Here is a 20,359-nt window from a genome sequence, read left to right on the forward strand (position 1 = left end):
TAGATACTGCCTACAGGAAAATTAAAGAGATCTTTGGAGAGAAGAGAACCACTTGTATGAATATCAAGAGCTCAGATGGCAACCCAGTTCTAAGCAAAGAAGGGAAGGCAGAAAGGTGGAAGGAGTATATAGAGGGTTTATACAAGGGCGATGTACTTGAGGACAATATTATGGAAATGGAAGAGGATGTAGATGAAGATGAAATGGGAGATAAGATACTGTGTGAAGAGTTTGACAGAACACTGAAAGACCTGAGTCGAAACAAGGCCCCGGGAGTAGATAACATTCCATTAGAACTACTGATGGCCTTGGGAGAGCCAGTCATGACAAAACTCTACCATCTGGTCAGCAAGATGTATGAGACAGGCGAAATACCCACAGACTTCAAGAAGAATATAATAATTCCAATCCCAAAGAAAGCAGGTATTGACAGATGTGAAAATTACCGAACTATCAGTTTAATAAGTCACAGCTGCAAAATACTAACATGAATTCTTTACAGACGAATGGAAAAACTGGTAGAAGCGGACCTCGGGGAAGATCAGTTTGGATTCCGTAGAAATGTTGGAACATGTGAGGCAATACTAACCTTACGACTTATCTTAGAAGAAAGATTAAGAAAAGGCAAACCTACGTTTCTAGCATTTGTAGACTTAGAGAAAGCTTTTGACAATGTTAACTGGAATACTCTCTTTCAAATTCTGAAGGTGGCAGGGGTAAAATACAGGGAGCGAAAGGCTATTTACAATTTGTACAGAAACCAGATGGCAGTTATAAGAGTCAAGGGGCATGAAAGGGAAGCGGTGGTTGGGAAAGGAGTGAGACATGGTTGTAGCCTCTCCCCGATGTTATTCAATCTGTATATTGAGCAAGCAGTAAAGGAAACAAAAGAAAAATTCGGAGTAGGTATTAAAATCCATGGAGAAGAAATAAAAACTTTGAGGTTCGCCGATGACATTGTAGTTCTGTCAGAGACAGCAAAGGACTTGGAAGAGCAGTTGAACGGAATGGACAGTGTCTTGAAAGGGGGAGATAAGATGAACATCAACAAAAGCAAAACGAGGATAATGGAATGTAGTCAAATTAAATCGGGTGATGCTGAGGGGATTAGATTAGGAAATGAGACACTTAAAGCAGTAAAGGAGTTTTGCTATTTGGGGAGCAAAATAAGTGATAATGGTCGAAGTAGAGAGGATATAAATTGTAGACTGGCAATGGCAAGGAAATCGTTTCTGAAGAAGAGAAATTTGTTAACATCGAGTATAGATTTAAGTGTCAGGAAGTCGTTTCTGAAAGTATTTGTATGGAGTGTAGCCATGTATGGAAGTGAAACATGGACGATAACCTGTTTGGACAGGAAGAGAATAGAAGCTTTCGAAATGTGGTGCTACAGAAGAATGCTGAAGATAAGGTGAGTAGATCACGTAACTAATGAGGAGGTATTGAATAGGATTGGGGAGAAGAGAAGTTTGTGGCACAACTTGACTAGAAGAAGGGATCGGTTGGTAGGACATGTTTTGAGGCATCAAGGGATCACAAATTTAGCATTGGAGGGCACCGTGGAGGGTAAAAATCGTAGAGGGAGACCTAGAGATCAATAGACTAAGCAGATTCAGAAGGTTGTAGGTTGCAGTAGGTACTGGGAGATGAAGCAGCTTGCACAGGATAGAGTAGCATGGAGAGCTGCATCAAACCAGTCTCAGGACTGAAGACCACAACAACAACAACATAATGACAGTTTATCATGCAATCGTCCCCTCAACTTTACCGAAAAATTATTGTTTTTCACTCACCCAGCGTAGAGTTCCAGCTGCGGTGGTGAGCAGATGTGTAATCGGCGATGGTGGAGACAGCACCAGCACTGGTGGTGTTGGACCTTGGTTTCAGCATCGTTGCCGGTGAGCGGACGCGGAGTCAACACCAGTGAGCAGCAGCTGGTGCAGTCGGCATCAGTGGCTGGTTACTGCGTCGGCGTGGTGTATGTGTGTGAAGACTGCTTGCTTCCCACACCCGATTGTCTTAGTCAAAAAGTTGAGGTATTCTCTCCAGTTTTGTCCACTATTACTTTCTCACATCTTTTACAGCGTTGCCCTCACAACTTTCTTCCATTCGTTCATTGGACTCGATACGATTTCTGGAAACAGTTCTCGTATGTTGTTAGGCTTGGTTGCTATGGCAATGCGTAATATCTCCTCTACATTTCTGTCATAAAATTCTTGTTTTCTTCGAGTCCTGTCACTATCGCCATGATCTAACGGTTTTCGGACGTCAGGAGAGACAGTGTGGTACTCGATGCAAGACTCTCACCTCTCTCGCAGTTGACTCATGTATTGTGTGCAGCGTATCTTCTTCTGGGGTCAGATGGCTGATCTTCACGAACTCTTCTTCTCCAAAGACTGTAACTGGTTAAGGGAATTTCAAAATAGACTTCTTTTCTACTCTTGAAATGATTCTGTACTCTCAGGATATTTTTGTTCAGCTCTGTTTTATTTTCATCTCCACGATAAAACAACTTCACAAGATTCACACAAGCGTTCAACTCTTGGGAGTCAACCCCTTCTTGGATCATTAGAAACTAACAGATACAGTTATAATGTGTTTGGTTTAATAACCACTATAAAGCCAGTTCTTGTTTCGCTCAAGTTCAACACCAGAAAGTCAAATGTAAGTGTCTTTTTGTTCAAGTCAAATGTAAGTGTCTTTTTGTTCAAAACATAATTCATTTGTTCACAACAATACAGTCGTTACACCATCAAGAAATAGAGCGTGTTTGCTCTTTCTACTGGACATACAACTTCTCAGGCACATGCTGCAAACACTTGTTCACGCCGATTGACTGTCACTATTGCTGTATTCTCCCGATACATGTCCATCCTGCACACACAGAAACCGGTGGCGAGGTAGACACATATCCACTCTCTCATCCTCATACTTAAAATATCGGGTGTTTGAGACTGTGGAAAGCTGAGTGTCTCTAGAATTTACACGGAAATTCTTGAGGCACTACAATGATACTACGATGGATGACACAGCAAACCATCAGACACTTCGCTCTGAATTATTAGAGCAGCATATGAATAATAGTGTTGTGATTATATTTGCCCTGAAGGAAGTAAGGCCAGCTATAATGAAAGAATAGGAAAGCACCAGAGACTGATAGTATTATGGCAGAAGTGTTGCATCAGCTAGTGGACCAAATTATACCATATATAATAGTGTTATAAACAACTGTCTTTTTCAGAGATGGGTGCACAGACTCTGAAAGAAGAAAAAAGTGCCAGGGACTGAGAGAATTATGGCAGGTGTGTTGCATCAGCCAGTGGACCAAATTGTACCATATATAACAAAGTTATTAAAACAATTGTTTTATGCAGAGATAGGTGCACAGAATATGGAAAATATTGAATATCATTATACTAAAAAGAGGGGAAGACAAAGACCAGACTTGAAATCTTGCAGGTCAATTTGTTTGGTAAATGCTTTTGTCAAAGTACAGGAAAAGATTCTGTGCCATTGCTTGAAGGACCAAAGACAGATAGTAGGCATGAGCCTCAGCAGTACAGTTTCAGGAAAGGGAAATCCACAGATGATGCGATAAATCATGCAGTAGACACTGTGAACACCTCACATAACAAACATGTTATAGACATAATGAGTGATAAAGCTAGAGTGTTTGTAATTTGTGGTGGCCTGCCCTGTCCAATATATTGTAAAAGGTGGATTGTCCCAAGTGTCTCTGTAACAGCCGATGAGATTATTGCACAGACAGACAGTTCCAATTACAAAACCCTGGAAAGAAAATTGTTAAAAAGATCACGAAAGGCTGCCCACAGAGCTCTGTGATGCAGCGTTCTGGGATGCAGCATTCTGGGATGTTGGTGTAGAGCCGTTAATAAATCAGCTCCAGAGTGTAACGAACACTAGAGACTGCATTACCTATACAGACGATCTGCTAATTATAATATCTGCCAACTCAAGGCTAAATTAGAGGGGAAAAAATGGGGTAGTTCTTGAAAGACTAAGTAGCTGTTGTGTAGAAAAAAAACTAACTATATCTGCACACAAAACGGTTTCTAAAAGGAACATTATCGGGAACAAGAAACCCCACAATCGGAATAAATGACCAACCTGTGAAAAGAAAGGAAGTATATAGGTAACTAGCTATAAACATCGACAAGAAACAAGACTTTCATGCACTTGTTGAAATCATCTGGCAAAGAAGTATTAAAATCCTAAACAAAATAGCAACAATTGGTCAAAGATGTTCTCAGCTGCCACTAAGTGCAATAAGAACATACCACAACAAATTGTCAATTGCTATTGTGGGCGACCGCATTTGGGCTGAGAGAGCCAGGAACTCGCAATGGCGAGAATTGTATTCGTGCATGTCACAGATGCATATTTTACAATACTGACTGAGATGCTGCTGTTGATAATGAGGTTTAATACCTCTAGACCTAGACATAAGAAAGAGAGGTGCACAATTTTGGCTCAGAAAGGATGAATATGATAAGGTACAGGAGATACTGTGCACAAGAGCGACATCAAATAAGGAAATAAAGGCTTGCATTGATAGAGAATGGCAAGAAATCTGGGACAGGGCAGAAACAGGGGGAAGAACTTGCAGTTCTTTCCTAACACAAAAGAAGGATCAGGAATTTCATACTTTCTGCCAACCTAGGAAGCTATACACTACCTGTTGGGATATGGTCCGTATCCCAGCTACTTACTGAAAATAAAGTGACAACACAAACACTTGTGAATTCAAGAAACCTCAGAAAGCCTCGAGTACAGGGCCCTAATCAAATGTAAGCCTGTGTCATGTTATATGTCATTGTGGTGCAACTTTTTGAGTCTTATACAAGGTGTACAACTTTGCTTCGGCCATTTGTTGATAGGTGGCGACAAGGGTAAGTAGTGGTTGAAAGAAACAGATCGCAGACATTAAGCAGTTAGCTTGGACCTCGGTCATCATAACCTTATTCAAACATTGGTCGATCATTGTCTGCATCATAAAGTTGTTCTTGGTTGAAAATGTCAGTTTACGAGCTTAATTCTCGTCATTTGCGGGAGGTGTTACTGTTTTGTTTCAATATGAAGAAAACAATGGCTGAGTCTCATTGAATGCTCTTAAGTACTTATGGTAAGGACGCTATTAGTGAAAGAACGTGTGGTGACTGGTTTCAACGCTTCAAGAATGGTGATTTTAACGTCATAGACCGGCATAGTGGTGGAAGAGAGAATGTTTTTGAAGATGCAGAATTGGGGACATTGCTGAGCGAAGATTCGCGTCAAACTCAAGAATAATTGGCATGATTATTGGGAGTGACACAGCAAGCCATTTCAAAACATCTCAAGGCTATGGGCATGATTCAGAAAGAAATAACTTGGGTCCTGTGTGAGCTGAAACCAAGAGACGTTGAACGATGTTTGAGTGTTTGTGAACAGTTGCTTCAGAGGCAAAAATGGAAGGGATTTCTGCATCGCGTTATGACCAGGGATAAAAAATGGGTTCATTACGATAATCTTAAATGCAAAAAATCATGGAGATATCCCGGCCATGCTTCCATGTCAACTGCCAAACCGAATACCCACAGCTCCAGGATTGTGCTTTTTGGTGATACCAGCTCAGCGTCATGTACTGTGAGGTGTTAAAACCAAGTGACAGAATCACAGGTGCTCGTTATTGAACACAATTAATGTGTTTGAGCAGAGCATTAAAAGACAAATGGTCACAATACAGCGAGAGGCACGATAAAGTGATTTTGCAGCACGACCATGGTTGACCCCCACGTTGCAAAAGAGGTCAAAACGCACTTGGAAACATTAAAATGGGAAGTCCTATCCCACCTGCCATAGTCTCCATACATTGCTCCCTCTGACTACCACCTATTTAGATCAATGGCGCATGGCCTGGCTGACCAACACTTCCGATCTCATGAAAAAGTCACAAATTGGATCGATTCGTGGATCGCTTCAAAAGATGAACAATTTTTTTTACGCGGGATTCGTACACTGCCCGAAAGATGGGAGAAAGTTGTTGCCAGCAATGGAAAACACTTTGAATGGTAACTGTGTAACCAATATGTTTCATTAAAGCCTCAAATGTTGGGAAAAAGAACGGTGGAAGCAAAGTTGTACACCTTGTACATAAAAGACAATTCCATTTTCCACTGTGGCTGTTTTATGATCACAGTTATTTATTTCTGTTTTTCCTGTAAGGAAAAAATGTCTTTGTTTAATTATTCCGTAATTTTGAGTCTGAGAACAAAGTCTTCCTTGACGACACTGTTGTATAAAACATTCTCGGTCTTCTTGTCACCTCAGTTCATGATAAAACGTCAAGCTTTCAGCGATTTCCACCATCGTCTTTGTCAGGAGCAACTGACTGACATGGCAAGAAGTCTGAGAATGTTGTTGAGTCTGTTGATCAGTCATGGTTATTTTATTGTGCATAAAGAAAATAGTAATAATAATAATAATAATAATAATAATAATAATAATAATAATTCAAAAGCACAAATCATAATGGTACCAGTATCTGTTGAATTCATCTACTTAACCCCCCTTGTGCAGAGGTTTCACTAATTTTGAGTGTATGGGAACACAGGCTTGTAAGAATGTATTATATAAGGAACTAAGTGAATAAAACATCATTGGCATTTGATTATAGACATATGATTCATTACACTGCATATTCAGTAACTGCCCCAATTTTGTTTGCCATTTGTCCACTCCTGTGATTCCCTTAAAAATCTGTTCTTTAGTAACTCTTGCATTGGGTACTACGAAACGAATTGTTTTCCCGTTTACCTGCAAAATGTAGATATTGAAGTTTTTGCATATTTGTGTAATTTTAAGGACAATTTGATTTTCCCACTTCAATGAGTTTGTATCTTGACCTTTATAACTATGCCATAACATTGATATCATGTCATCATCATCAGTTATCTGCTATATTAGCAGGTCCTTTGCCTCTCCATTTTCTGCGATCCATTGCTTCCTTCTTAAGGCTGCTGTATGTTGTACCGTCCATCATGTCATCCAGTATCTGGAATCTCTTCCTTCCTTGCTTCCTTTTCCCTTCTACATAACCTTCTAAAACTGTTTTTATCAGTCCGTCATTCTTTCTTAATATATGCCCAATCCAATTTCTTTTTCTTCTCTTTATTACATCTAGTAACTGCCTTTTCTCTCCCACTCTTCTCAGTACTTCTTCATTTTTTACTCTGTCCATCCAACTTATTCTTTCCATCTTCCGCCATGTCCAGATCTCAAAAGCCTCCAGCCTTTCTCTGTTTTTCTTCCTCATAGTCCATGTTTCAGCGCCATGTAGAAGAACGCTCCATACAAGACATTTTATGAGTCTCTTTCTGAGTTCTCTGTCCTGGTTGCTGCAGAAGATTCTCCTTTTCTTATAAAACACCTCTTTTGCCATTGCTATCCTTGTTTTAATTTCTGTGGTGCACTTCCAGTCGGTGTCTATCCTGCTTCCAAGATACTTAAAATTTTGCACCTGTTCTAGTGTTTCTCCATTCAGCACAATTTTTATTTCCTTATTTCCTCCTATTGCCAATACTTTTGTTTTATTTGTGTTAATTTTCATTCCATATTTTTTTCCGTTAGTTGCAATGGTGTCCACCAAATCCTGTAATTCTTTTTCCCCTGTGGCTAGAAGGACCATGTCATCAGCAAATCTCAAGCACCCTACTCTTCTTCCTCCAATTTCTACTCCTTTGTCATCTAATGAGCATTGGTCAATCATATTTTCCAAGTACAGGTTGAAAAGAGTAGGTGATAAACAGCATCCTTGTCTTACTCCTTTCCCTAGTCTGATCCAGTTTGTACTTTCTCCTCTCACTTTAACTGAAACTTTTTGATTAAGGTACAATGAGTTTATAAGTCTTCTGGTTTTCCAGTCCACTCTCTTTTCCCTCGTAATAGTCGCCAGCTTGTCCCAAACCACATTGTCAAATGCCTTTTCTAAATCGATGAAGCACATATATAGGTCTCTTCCTTTTTCAATAAACCTTTCTCCCAAGATTCATAGGAGCCCTATTGCATCTCTGGTGCCCATATTCCATCTAAAGCCAAACTGCTCCTCGCCGAGATTCTCCTCTATTACTTTTTCAAGTCTTTTATTAATTATTCTTAACATCACTTTGGCTGCATGTGAAATGAGGCTGATTGTCCTTTGCTCGTGGAATCATTACTGTTGTCAAAGCCGGCCGAAGTGGCCGTGCGGTTAAAGGCGCTGCAGTCTGGAACCGCAAGGCCGCTACGGTCGCAGGTTCGAATCCTGCCTCGGGCATGGATGTTTGTGATGTCCTTAGGTTAGTTAGGTTTAACTAGTTCTAAGTTCTAGGGGACTAATTATCTCCGCAGTTGAGTCCCATAGTGCTCAGAGCCATTTGAACCATTTGAACTGTTGTCAAAAAGTCCTCAGGCCATTCACCACTGTCATATATTTTATTACATAACCTCAATATTTCTCTTATTCCATTGTGGTTCAAGCATTTTAGTATTTCTCCCGGTATTGTATCTGTACCTACAGCTTTGCCATTTTTCACTGCAGCAGTGGCAGACTTTACTTCTTCCATTATGATGGTCGGTCCTTTCTCTTCATCACTTACACTGTTGTGTGATTCAAGTTCCAGAGTTTCTGGTTTGCTATTTGTGTCATATAGCTCTTTTATATATTCTTCCCATCTCTGGAGGACATCGTCACGATCTTTGTACACTACCTCTTCGTCTTTACTCAAAATTTCCATAGTAGCACTTCCTGCTCTGTTTTGTTCCCATGTCATAGTCTTTACTCTGTTGTATAGTAAGTCGTATCTTCCCTTCCTGTCCAGTTCTTCAATTTCATCACATTCCTCTTTTAGCCATGTACCTTGATTTAATTCCGAGGAATCTTGTGTCCTTTTGATGGGGTTCATGTTCTTAGCCACTTCTAATATTGCTATTGAAACCTTACAATTTTATCTATAATGAAATGATACAAAGGATTTTGATTGTGGCATGATGATTGATGCAATGGAAATAGCAATGAAACATGACTGCTGAGATTCACAGTTTAAATACAGGGGCATGAAGAAAAATGTAGGCACTCTTTTATATTCAGTATTAATAGAACAAAATGACATATCATTACCATTCTTTCACTGAGAGGGGGGAGGTTATTTTATGCATTCAAAGTGACCCCCATTAGCAGCCAAACAACATTGATGCTAATGAACTGTTGCCCGAAGTACAGCTGTCAGTGTTGCTAGTGTGCTAGCCAAACAGACACTTCAATGGTTTCTCATAGCTAGTTCAATGTAGCTGGCTTCTGTAGATAAACTTCATTAGGCAAAAGTCAAGAGGTATAAGTTCTGGAGACCGTTGTGGGTACTCAACAGCTCCTGTCATAGTCCAGGTTGATTTTCATCCAAGTTGGCTCTGACATCTCTGTAGTATTGAGGCAGAGCGCCATCTTGTTGTAGATAAAATCTTTCATTTCCATACACCTTGTGGGTAGCAGGTAACATCAGTGTTTGCAGCATATGAAAATACACCTCACTAGTTATGATTCCATCAAAGAAAAATGTGCCTGTCAAACTGCAGAATGACAGATCACGTCATACATTAACATGTGGTAGATAACGTGTTTGTCAGTGTGAACATAAGGATTTTCAGGAGCCCAGTACATGTAGCTGTGGCGGTTTACAGTGTGCAGTTTGTTTTGCACCTCGTTAGACAAAATAACGATCCCTGCAAACCGTTAATCCTCACAAAGCATGCCATCAAACCATTTGCAGTACTCCATCCTTTGATCCGGGTTGTCCTTGTTCATAGCGTGCAGCGATCTTGGTGTGTACACTTTCCAGTTTGCAGCCTTCAGAATTTGTTGTATGTTTCCTCAGAATTCACTGTACGTTTGAGCAGCTTACCCCACTTTCACGTGCATCCTGCCTCACAGATTTGGGACAGACGGAGTAAAATGTTGCAACGCAGCACTGCTGGAAGCTGGTTTTGTTGATGTTTATGGTTAGCCAGACCGTCCCTTATGCAAATCCTGAACAGTAATGTTGGCTTCAAATTTACCCCAAATATGATAAATTGTTGTATGCATTGGTGGCTGAGTTCCGTAAAGATTATGCCATTGCCGTTGGACCTCCATCATCTTTTTGTACTTCCAGTACCACTTAAATACTGGCTCACGTTGCTCAAGTGACAATCTTTCTCCATTCATTGGTGTGCTGTCATCTGCTGGAAAATGCACACCGAGGTCTGTTGAGAAAATGATGGCCTACGCTACTGCACAAAATTGTAACTATGTGTCATTTTGTTCCAAAGATATCAAAGAGTGTCTATATTTTTCTGGACCCCTCTGTATGTAATAAAGTGCTCAGAATAAATCCTCATTGGAAGTTGGTAATAACGAACAACATTGGACCAGTCAGTAAAGGCATTTGTGATGAAAAGTAAGAACAAGGAGATTTTTAAACAAGGGAAGGAAATTATCAACGAAATAAAGACACATAACTAGCTGGATAAGTGGTGTCAGGAACCGTAAAAAATTTTCAAACTGACTTCTAGAATCTATAGCTACAAATAGAGACAAACGAAGGAGATACATGAACTTAGTAAACATGCAGACAAAAGGATATGACTGTACAGACAAGATATGAATAAAGGGGTGAAGGCTAAACTGCAGTGATGAAAAAAAGTGTGGGAAAGGAAGATGAAATAATATCAAAGTGTTCAAGATGTGTGTCCAGGAATTGTAAATTTCTTTGATAAAATTGTTGACTTATGAGATTTTTTCTGCCCTTCTGAAATGACTTTTAAGTTGCCCTCAAAAACAATGTCTCTATAACTACTTGTGCATAGTTTCTACGTCCATTTTATATGTGCCCTGGATCTATGATATTATTGGCCAAACATTGCACACTATGCAAAAATACCACAGTTCATGTTGCAATCCAAATGTAATGACAATATCCCTTTTTGGGAGAGACGTACTGTAATAGCACAGGCATGCATCTTCATTAGCTCACAAAATACGTTATGCATAAGTTTATGTATGCTTTGTGATAGGTATTTTCATTGTCTTTCACAGGATGTATTGGGTCCACATATTAACACGTTTGTTTCAAATGGTTACTATCCCCCGTACTCTTAAACATCGCTCCCAGGCACCTTATGCAGGACCACATTACACTAGTTATTTAATTATTTGTTATGTTGGTCATTTAATATGTCTTTATGTCCATAAGGGTTTTTTTCCTAAATGTTTTCATTTTTTTTCTCTAAATGGTGTTTAATTATTAAACATCAGTAGGAACTGGGAAAGTTTGTCTAGGATTCAAGTCCACAAGACATAGTCTGCTTCCCACCGTATATCCACTGTAGTTACAAGTTCAAGTTCCTGTTAGCTTGGCCATATGTGTTAATTAATTAATTAACTTCACAGTCACTGTACAAGGAAGTACACAAATGAGTAGTTTTAAAGTACAGTTTTTGTTTATCATTGCTTTGACGAAAGGTCATCGGTGCTTTAAAGTGACTATCCACTTCACTCTTTACCATATTGAAATAATTAAGATGGTTTTAGTGGGTTTGTTTCTGCAATTAACACCATCCCTTAAGAATACACACTTCTTCACATTTGTTACACAGGGCAATGATTACAGCAGACTTCAAAATTCTCAAGCTTCTGTCCAGTAGTTCAGACCTTATCTCAGGTGGCTCTGTGTTGTCTGAACTGAATGGAAGATGATATTCATTGGGTAAAGATTTGCTGCAGGTGTGTGTGGATGTGTCCAGTTTCCAGAAGACATTTTCAAAATATGGTGTTACAACTTATCGCGTCCTCAACTCACTTAAATGTAGATTCCACCACCAGAACAACCATCTGAACACAGCCAGTTACATACAGCATGTTACATCCTTCCCTAAAACTTTGAACATTTCTAGCTGCCTAACCAAAATTGACAGAAATATGATTTAAACTGATACACATGTTTGGTTTAAATACATCAGTTACATAGTAGAAAACAATAATATTCTATATAAAGTATTTAGTTTGTTACTGTAATTCTCTGTTAAATAAGTAAATTAACTAGGTTCATAACTCTGCAGGAAGAGAACTACATCTTACAATTACCTATCTGTTGTGCAATGTGACTGAAGAGAACTAAAATTTGTTTTAGAATTCGCTGTTATTGTTCTCCTATACGCTTTAAAGTGTGAGTGATGTATCCTTTACTGAAATTCTACAATTGAAACCTAAACATAAATGTGGAAAGGCAACAACTCTCGTTAAAGTTTGACACGTGTCGCATGGACACCCATGGCAGTAAGTGCACTCTGTGTGTAAGGAGGGGTGGCACATAAATTGGAAAAAAGGTAGCTTGAGAACTGTAATTTCCACAAGTTTTGAAAAATAACCACACACACACAAATCCCAAACATTAAATTGCCTGTCGTGTTTTCTTGTCCATATTGTCTGTCCCTTCCTTTGAGCATTCCCACACTCCTTTTCTCTCTTTTCCTTATGTTTTATTATAAATTATGTTGCACCAATACTCTCAAGACATATTTCATATGTTGACTAAGTCCAGCAACAATCTCATTTTGAATCAGTAGATGCATTTTGTATTTCTCACGCGCATTTCAGTATCTTAATAATAGGCTTGTTTTTAACACTGATTTCAGTAAAATGCTCATATTTGACTGGAATTATTTACCTCATATTGCAGGGAAGTAAAGCATGCCCAATTCTGGGACTTAATTGATAGGATTACAGAGACATTGATGCAGACTTCACAAATGGCAACTTGTACACAATAGTCATAGGTTGAATGTCTGCTTTGCCATCGGAACAAAATGTTAAGTATATTGTACTTGGTAATAAATCTCAACTTCTACAATAGACACTGCTGTGCAATGAGAAAGAAAGGTTGTATGCATTCTAGAACAAGTTTAAATCTCTGAAACTTTTATTTATATTCTTGTCCTAATTAGTATAAAGACAATAGTATGCTTAGCACACACTCCTCACAGCAAAATCTATCAACAATTACTTATGAGACACTATTTTGACTTCAGTTATGTTCCATCTCTTGTTTTAATATAAATACCAGTATTAGTGGAGACAGACACCATATAAAGAATGTGTTGGATAGTAGTGGCTTGAAAACAAGAAGCTGCAAATTACAACTTGGCTGTGTAAAAGTGCTACTCACATAGTGAGGTACAACACTTTTCAGATTTTTTGAGTCTTTGTACACCATGAGAGACAATGTGCCATTTTCTCTGCGGAGAAAAAAAGTTTCTTGCCTGAATGTGGTCTTGTAAAATGGTGAGAATTGCAGATGAAGGCAGGCAAGAAGATGCCTGTACCTGGTGGTATCACATTAACTGTTTCTCCTTACCTATTTGCATACTACAACATTATTTTCTGAAATGAGATTTTCACTTTGCAGCGGAGTGTGCGCTGATATGAAACTTCCTGGCAGATTAAAACTGTATGCCGGACCGAGACTCGAACTCGGGACCTTTGCCTTTCGCGGGCAAGTGCTCTACCATCTGAGCTACCCAAGCACAACTGACGCCCTGTCCTCAAAGCTTTACTTCTGCCAGTATCTCAATCCTTACCTTCCAAACTTTACAGAAGCTCTCCTGTGAAGGAGCCACAGCCACAGCCTGGGGGATGTTTCCAGAAAATCTCATTCTGGAAACATACCTCAGGCTGTGGCTAAGCCATGTCTCCGCAATATTCCTTCTTTCAGGAGTGCTAGTTCTACAAGGTTCGCAGGAGAGCTTCTGTAAAGTTTGGAAGGTAGGAGACGAGATACTGGCAGAAGTAAAGCTGTGAGGATGGGGCTGAGTAGCTCAGATGGTAGAGCACCTGCCCGTGAAAGGCAAAGGTCCCGAGTTCAAGTCTCAGTCCGGCACATAGTTTTAATCTGCCAGGAAGTTTCAACATTATTTTCTGCTTGCTGATGACTTACTTCATCTTTAACGGGAAACCACTGATTTTTTAACACAATTTGAACCATGTTATGTGCTCAGTCTTGTCCAAACACTGTGGACATTCCCTCCGAGCACTGATGCACTTAGTCCACCAATAAAAGGTGTACCTCGAAAATGTTTTCCAGCCTTCCGTCTTGTAATATAATGACCTTTGTCATTGGCTGATCAATGAGAGCAAACAATAGAAAAGTTCATGTCTTGACAGTTCTAAACATGTACAGATGTATTAGTTTTCTGTCAAAGAAATTTGTGGTTTCTATACAGAGGAAGGTTGCAAATCTGTTACCAATGTCCTCAGATTCTTGATTGCTAGCGAGTTGTACTTTTTTTTTTTTTCGTCTTTAGTTCTATCTAATGGTCACACTGTGAAAACTGTCAGAATGCACCTCAATAATAGCAGTAACAACTGTCTTAAATGATACACACTTTATCATGCATACACTGTTCATAAGTAATAAATTTGTTAGCAACTGAAAGTAATAACACCTCTCACGCCTTTATTTAGTCTAATCATTCATGAAACTCTCACTAGGTAGTGAAACTTATATTAACCGTAAATTTGGGGTTTGTACACCACCCTTAGGCTCTGCTAGTTGAGTGTTGTAGAAGCCCATAAGAGCTGTGCTCAGCAGAAGCCGCATTCACAAATCTCTGCTGGATGAAGCTCTCTGCATTTCACTGTGCAGCCGTAAGACTATATACCACCCATTGACATAACATCACTTGATATCAACAGTTCTAAAAAGTTGACCACCATTATTTAAATGCCAGTGAGAAATGTTCAAAATGCTTACTGGTAATTAAATTTTGTAATATATTATTGAAAAATATAGTGAAATACATCTTCTGGGTAACTCCACCTCTGAGCCTTTAATTACAAGCCAGCCATGTTCCTTTTTTACAGGAAGCCTCATATTAAAAAGCTTTATTAGGACCGCCTTTATTCATATTTATTTGTTTTGCTATTTTCACATATTTGGGGAAGGTAAAAGACCATAGGTGTAAGGAAACAGGCTAGATGGTTATTAGCATAATGCTGTCTTAACTGTGCTTGTTTTATGAAAGCTATAGAAAATTTACTTAATTTTGCACAGTAATTGATGTTAGTGTTCTCATTGTTTCAGTGCCTTGGCTCATGATAGAATGCTGGCACAGCTTTCACAGTGTGAATTTGCAATGACAAAATCACGCCTCTCAGCTGAAATGAGTGCAGCTGAACTACGAAATTATGAAAGTTTAGCTGAAGAAATAGAAAGGCGTATACAGAATGCAAAAGAAGAAATAGAAAGCACAAAGCAAGAACTTCAAGAAGCAAAAACTGTGAGGAAAAACCGTATAGAATATGACGTTTTGGCTAAAGTCATAAACGAACAACCAGACCGTAGGGAGACTGATGAGAAACTATCAACATTAAGGAAAGAACTGGGATCTCTCAAGGTATGTAAATCAAAGTAGACTACTTAAACTTTAAATTTGACTGCTCAAAGTAGTAGGAATCATAGAAAATATGATTAATTGTATGGAAACATAGACGCTTTGTGGTAAAAATGAATTTAGTTTTTTTATATTTTGGTATTAACTTACTAATTATTTAAAAGGAAAAATAATTTTCAATAATGTTTTCCAATCCTAACCCTGCTGAAATAACAGTATCCAATTAAAGCACAGCTTGCATTTCTCAAGTTTGCTCAACTGATAATACCATTTATGCACCATATTTTATAGGAATATCTCATTTGGTATTTTTTTACCTATCCAAGGAATTTTAGTATGTAAATCACATTTAGTTACAAAAACAGATATATATGGAATTAAAGGTGTAGCTAAAAAAACAGCCCATCTCACAAAAGATCAGAACATGAGTAAAGCATTTAGTACATTAACAGGAGCTAGTAACTAAGCAGAGTCTATAAAATCTATTTGATTTAGATATTAAATATAATGTTAATTATATACTACAAAAGCCATATTTTGAAATTTTTAACCCTTTGCACTCCGTAAGGCAGACACAGGGCTGCTCTGCATGCTCTTATTTAAATCGCCGCCGCCTGGGCGGCAGTGCACCGCAGATATTTGCGCGGATCTCTTTGTGGAAACAATGTGGCCGCTGGCCAACAATTGGGGTATACATTAAAACAAAATGTATGCTTTCATTCATATATTTACGTAATCTTTTACAGTACAAAACTTTCCATTGTGTGGTATTGATTCGTCAGAAGGAAAATCTGTGAAGTTAGTGTCAGTGTCGCTCCACATTCGCCACGAATCCTCCGCTGAATCACTAGAAACATGCACATTGTCACTGTTTTCTTCGTCATTATCACACGAATTGTTTTGAAATGGATCACTATCATAATCAAAATCATTTTCACTCTCGTTTTCACTTAGAGATTGCTCTAAAAGATCTAAAATATCTAAAATCTCTTCCTCAGAAAGGACTGTACGTGAAGAACTAGCCATTTCGAGCGCGTGGACTTGAACGTAATAATTACAATCTTTGGCTTAACACAGCTGCTACTGTTTGACACCGAGTTAACACTAGTTCTTCTAGATGGCAGCACACTGCATCAATAATGCCTAGTAGACTCAAAATACGTCTGAGAGCATCGAAAAGTCGTGTTGAATGAGGCTCGACATCGGAGCAGAAACAAATTTCACGATGTTGAGTGCCACTCGACATTGGAGTGGAAAGGGTTAAACTCTTGAGACGGTGCTGAAGTTCATAGCTTTCTTCCATAATTGTAATAAACACAACAGATACGCATAACAGAGACTTTAGTCATCAGTAATATATTTTCCTGCACTAGTTACAACAGCTTGTCAATGCTGGGGTAGCTTTTCGATAGAGAGCGGAAAGGTGAACAGTCTGAGGGTGCAAGATTGAGTGAATAAGGTGGGTGTGGAATGAATTCCTAACCCATTTCCTGTATAGTGTTTTTCGTTAGTATAGTGGAGTGCAGGCAGGTGTAGCATCACTTCACACAATCTTGCTAATCATTGTTCTCAGATTGTGTGTGCAAAACATCTCAGTTGTTGACAGTAAATGTCAGCATTGATAGTTTAACCTCGGGGAAGCAATTCATAGTGTACCACACCATCACTGTTCCACCAGATGTTTAATACTGTCTTTTGTGGATGCGCGCAGTTCCTTGTACTGGGAGTTGCTGCTTTGTTTGGGCTCAAACATTCCTTTCTTTTCCTTATGTTAGCATAGAAATGCCGTTTCTCGTCACCAATAACACTGCAAGATAGGAATGTTTGGTGTTGTTCATGAGCCAGTTAATGATGAATAAGCAGAGATGCACATATGGCCACCCACTGATTTTTGTGATTTTGACTTAGAGCAAGTGGTCCGCATAAACCCAATTTTTCAACCTTCCCCATTGTATGCAAATATCACATGATGGTGGAATGATCACAGTGCATCACAATTGCCCGTTCTCAAGTATAGTGATATGGATCATTGTGGATTAATGTGTTTAAATGATCTTCATCAAACCCTGTAGGTCTTCCTGAATGTGGAGAGTCACTAAGGTCAAAATGATCCTGCTTAAAGCAAGAAAACCATTTTCTTGCAGTGCTCTGTTCAATGGCATTATCCCCGTACATGGCGCAAATGTTTAATACTGCCTGTGCAGCTGTCACCCCTCTATTGAATTCAAACAGAAGAATGTCAAAAATTTTCAAATTTCTCCTCTTGGCATTCCATCGTCTATCATCCACAGCTCCACTAACCTTCTCAAAATGACAACTCAGAAAGCAGCAGAGAACTACAAATAAACAGTGACAGTTGATAAATAAACCCACAGCAACCAGAATACCATCATGCAAAACAAAAACACTACAAACTTATGTACCAACCTAGTACGTTCTGCCACTTTCGCACTTATCACTGGAACTTCCAGAAAGGAAAAAAAGTAAATTAATGTGCTTCACATGATGTCTTTTTCTGAAATTGTATTATGAAGTTACTGTAAAAAAGAAACTCTCTTAAAATACCTCATGATGTGATGCCACCTCATCATATCAGACAATCAACATTTTGGCTGTTTTGGAGTGGCCTTCCTCAAGGTGCAGATTAATTGTACTGGGGTAGATAGCTAAAAATATATTGTCTCAATCTAAGTTTTTAAACATAAACACCATTCCCAAATTAGACCTTAGGCCTGTTCTGACTGACTTCTGCCTACAAGGCAGTACAGGGAGCGATCTGTGATTTTGGGAAGTGATCATGTCACCAATCTCTCCAGCAGTGTTAAATCCTTATGATGCTGCTGCTTCTTTATTCAAGCAGTTCCTCACTCAGCCTCATGGGGCTGAGTGGTTTCTTTTAGAGACCTCTGTGCCTGAGAAAAATCCAGGAGGTACAGGAAATTGAATCTGGGTCCTTCTTCACCCCTGTGTTAGTGACACTAACCATTCGGCTGTGTAGGCAGTCTTTCTACTGGCCCTAAAATATCACTAGTCTGTTCACATTTGTGAAAGGCAACAACAGAGCTTGCATTTGCATCTTTTGTCTTGACCATACATATCACCGTTAGGCAAATTGCAGCCATCTACATCCACCATTATTACGACAAAATGACGATTTAGAAAGGAATGGTTGTGTGTTTAAACTGTACAAAGGAAATTTGTCAACACAATTGCAGTCTGGCTTCTGTATCTCTTCAGAGCTGTTACTCACCAAAAAAAGTTCAAAAAAGCACACTTATTGTAAAATATTACAACTCCCTTTTCAATTAAAATGTAATGGTCATACAACAAATAAAAGTAAACATTTCTACGTGTCCGGATGTAACCAAAATACAGGTCAAAGTCAGGGGTCAATTATTATGCAATGATAGTAGTTGGAGCTGTACAGCATCTGTGAGATAAAGGTATGAAGCTCCTCGAGCACTAAAAAGGCCATCACTGTGCAGGTCTGTGGCATTCATACATCAGTACACTCAGCCATGGATTGATGCTCTTGATTACAACACGTAGGATTCTCTAGCTTAGAAAAAGGAGGAAGAGGTGTGGACAGTGTGGAACTTTTCCAAGGGTTAGACAGAATAATCACCAATGAGCACAGGCTAGGATAGGCAGGGCCGCATATTAACAATGAAATGTCAGAAACATGTAGTAGACGGTGATGTTGAAAAGAAAGAAAAAAAGAAAAAAAAAACAACTGATCATGGAGAATTCAAGAAAAAAAGAGGAAAAAACAAGTATTTCAAAGAAGGCCAAATTTGCATTTATTGTTGCTATATACTTGCTGAGCTGACAAATTAGAGGCTGTTTGTGCATACTATAATCTGTTTCTCAGTCATGTCTTTATTAGAACATTGTGTCCATATTTTTATCATCTGTACTTTTATTTTTATCAGCCAGCTATTGATGTTGCCTTCCAATTTAGGAAACAGAGGAACAGCTGGAAAGGAAACTTGATATGAGAAGGAAACAATTCCATGTGCTAGTTGCTTCCATTCATCAGCTTCAGGCAATGCTGGATGAAGATGCTGAGGATATAATGGATGTAGCATTAGAAGATCCATTTGATGATGAACTAGAAATTAGAGCAGAGCCAATGGTGGAATAAGTGTGCACAGTTCTATCCTGTATTTTGTGTTCAAATTGTAAATTTAAGTTTTGTATTTTGTGAACATTTATACTAAATATATATCAGTGAAGCAGAGTGTATCAAAGATATTATTGTATGAAAGACTGAACTCTTATTTGGTTGGCTGATATGTATTATGACATAGCTAACTATGTTCAGGAGAACAAAGTGTTAAAGATTTATGTTTAGGGTGAAATGCTATGCAGATATGTTACTGACATTAGCACTGACAGCAGTTTGTGATTTCAGAGGTGCAGAAATCCCAGTACACTTGAAGCATGTGATAATAGAGAGAGAGAGAGAGAGAGAGAGAGAGAGAGAGAGAGAGAGAGAGAGAGAGAGAATATGGCTGGGCACCTACTAATCCAGTGTCAGATTTCAACTTTGTACCAACTGTGTGCCACAAAGGAAAAAGATAGAAATAAATTTTATGAGAGTTATCGTAGAATGTAGTTTTATTGTTACACATATCCCAATATACATGCTTGGAATCCTAATTTAGATTAACACACAAATCTACAAAAGATCGGTGGTAACTAGCATGATCTACCTCACATCTACACTGAAAGTAGTCAGACCTTTTCCCAAGACAAGCTGCACGGTCTGAGGCGCCTTGTCACGGTCCATGCGGCTGCCCTCGTCGGAGGTTTGAGTCCTCCCTCGGACATGGGTGTGTTTGTTGTTCATAGTGTAAGTTAGATTAAGTAGTGTATAGGCTTAGGGGCCAATGACCTCTGC

The 20,359-nt window shown here is 38.9% G+C and overlaps 1 protein-coding gene across 1 annotated transcript in view; it reads left to right on the top strand.

The window, feature by feature from the left end:
- The window catches only part of LOC124802775 (THO complex subunit 7 homolog), a 56,647-nt gene extending 36,581 nt beyond the window's left edge, over window positions 1-20,066 (top strand). Inside the window, exons 3-4 of the mRNA XM_047263771.1 lie at window positions 15,147-15,459; window positions 19,418-20,066. Coding sequence (XP_047119727.1) covers window positions 15,147-15,459; window positions 19,418-19,600 — 496 coding nt within the window. The 3' untranslated portion in view covers window positions 19,601-20,066. The remainder of the gene's footprint in view (window positions 1-15,146; window positions 15,460-19,417) is intronic.
- The last annotated feature ends 293 nt before the right edge of the window (window positions 20,067-20,359 follow it).

Source organism: Schistocerca piceifrons, chromosome 6 (genome assembly GCF_021461385.2).
Source record: "Schistocerca piceifrons isolate TAMUIC-IGC-003096 chromosome 6, iqSchPice1.1, whole genome shotgun sequence".
In the NCBI taxonomy this organism is placed as follows: Eukaryota; Metazoa; Arthropoda; class Insecta; order Orthoptera; family Acrididae; genus Schistocerca; species Schistocerca piceifrons.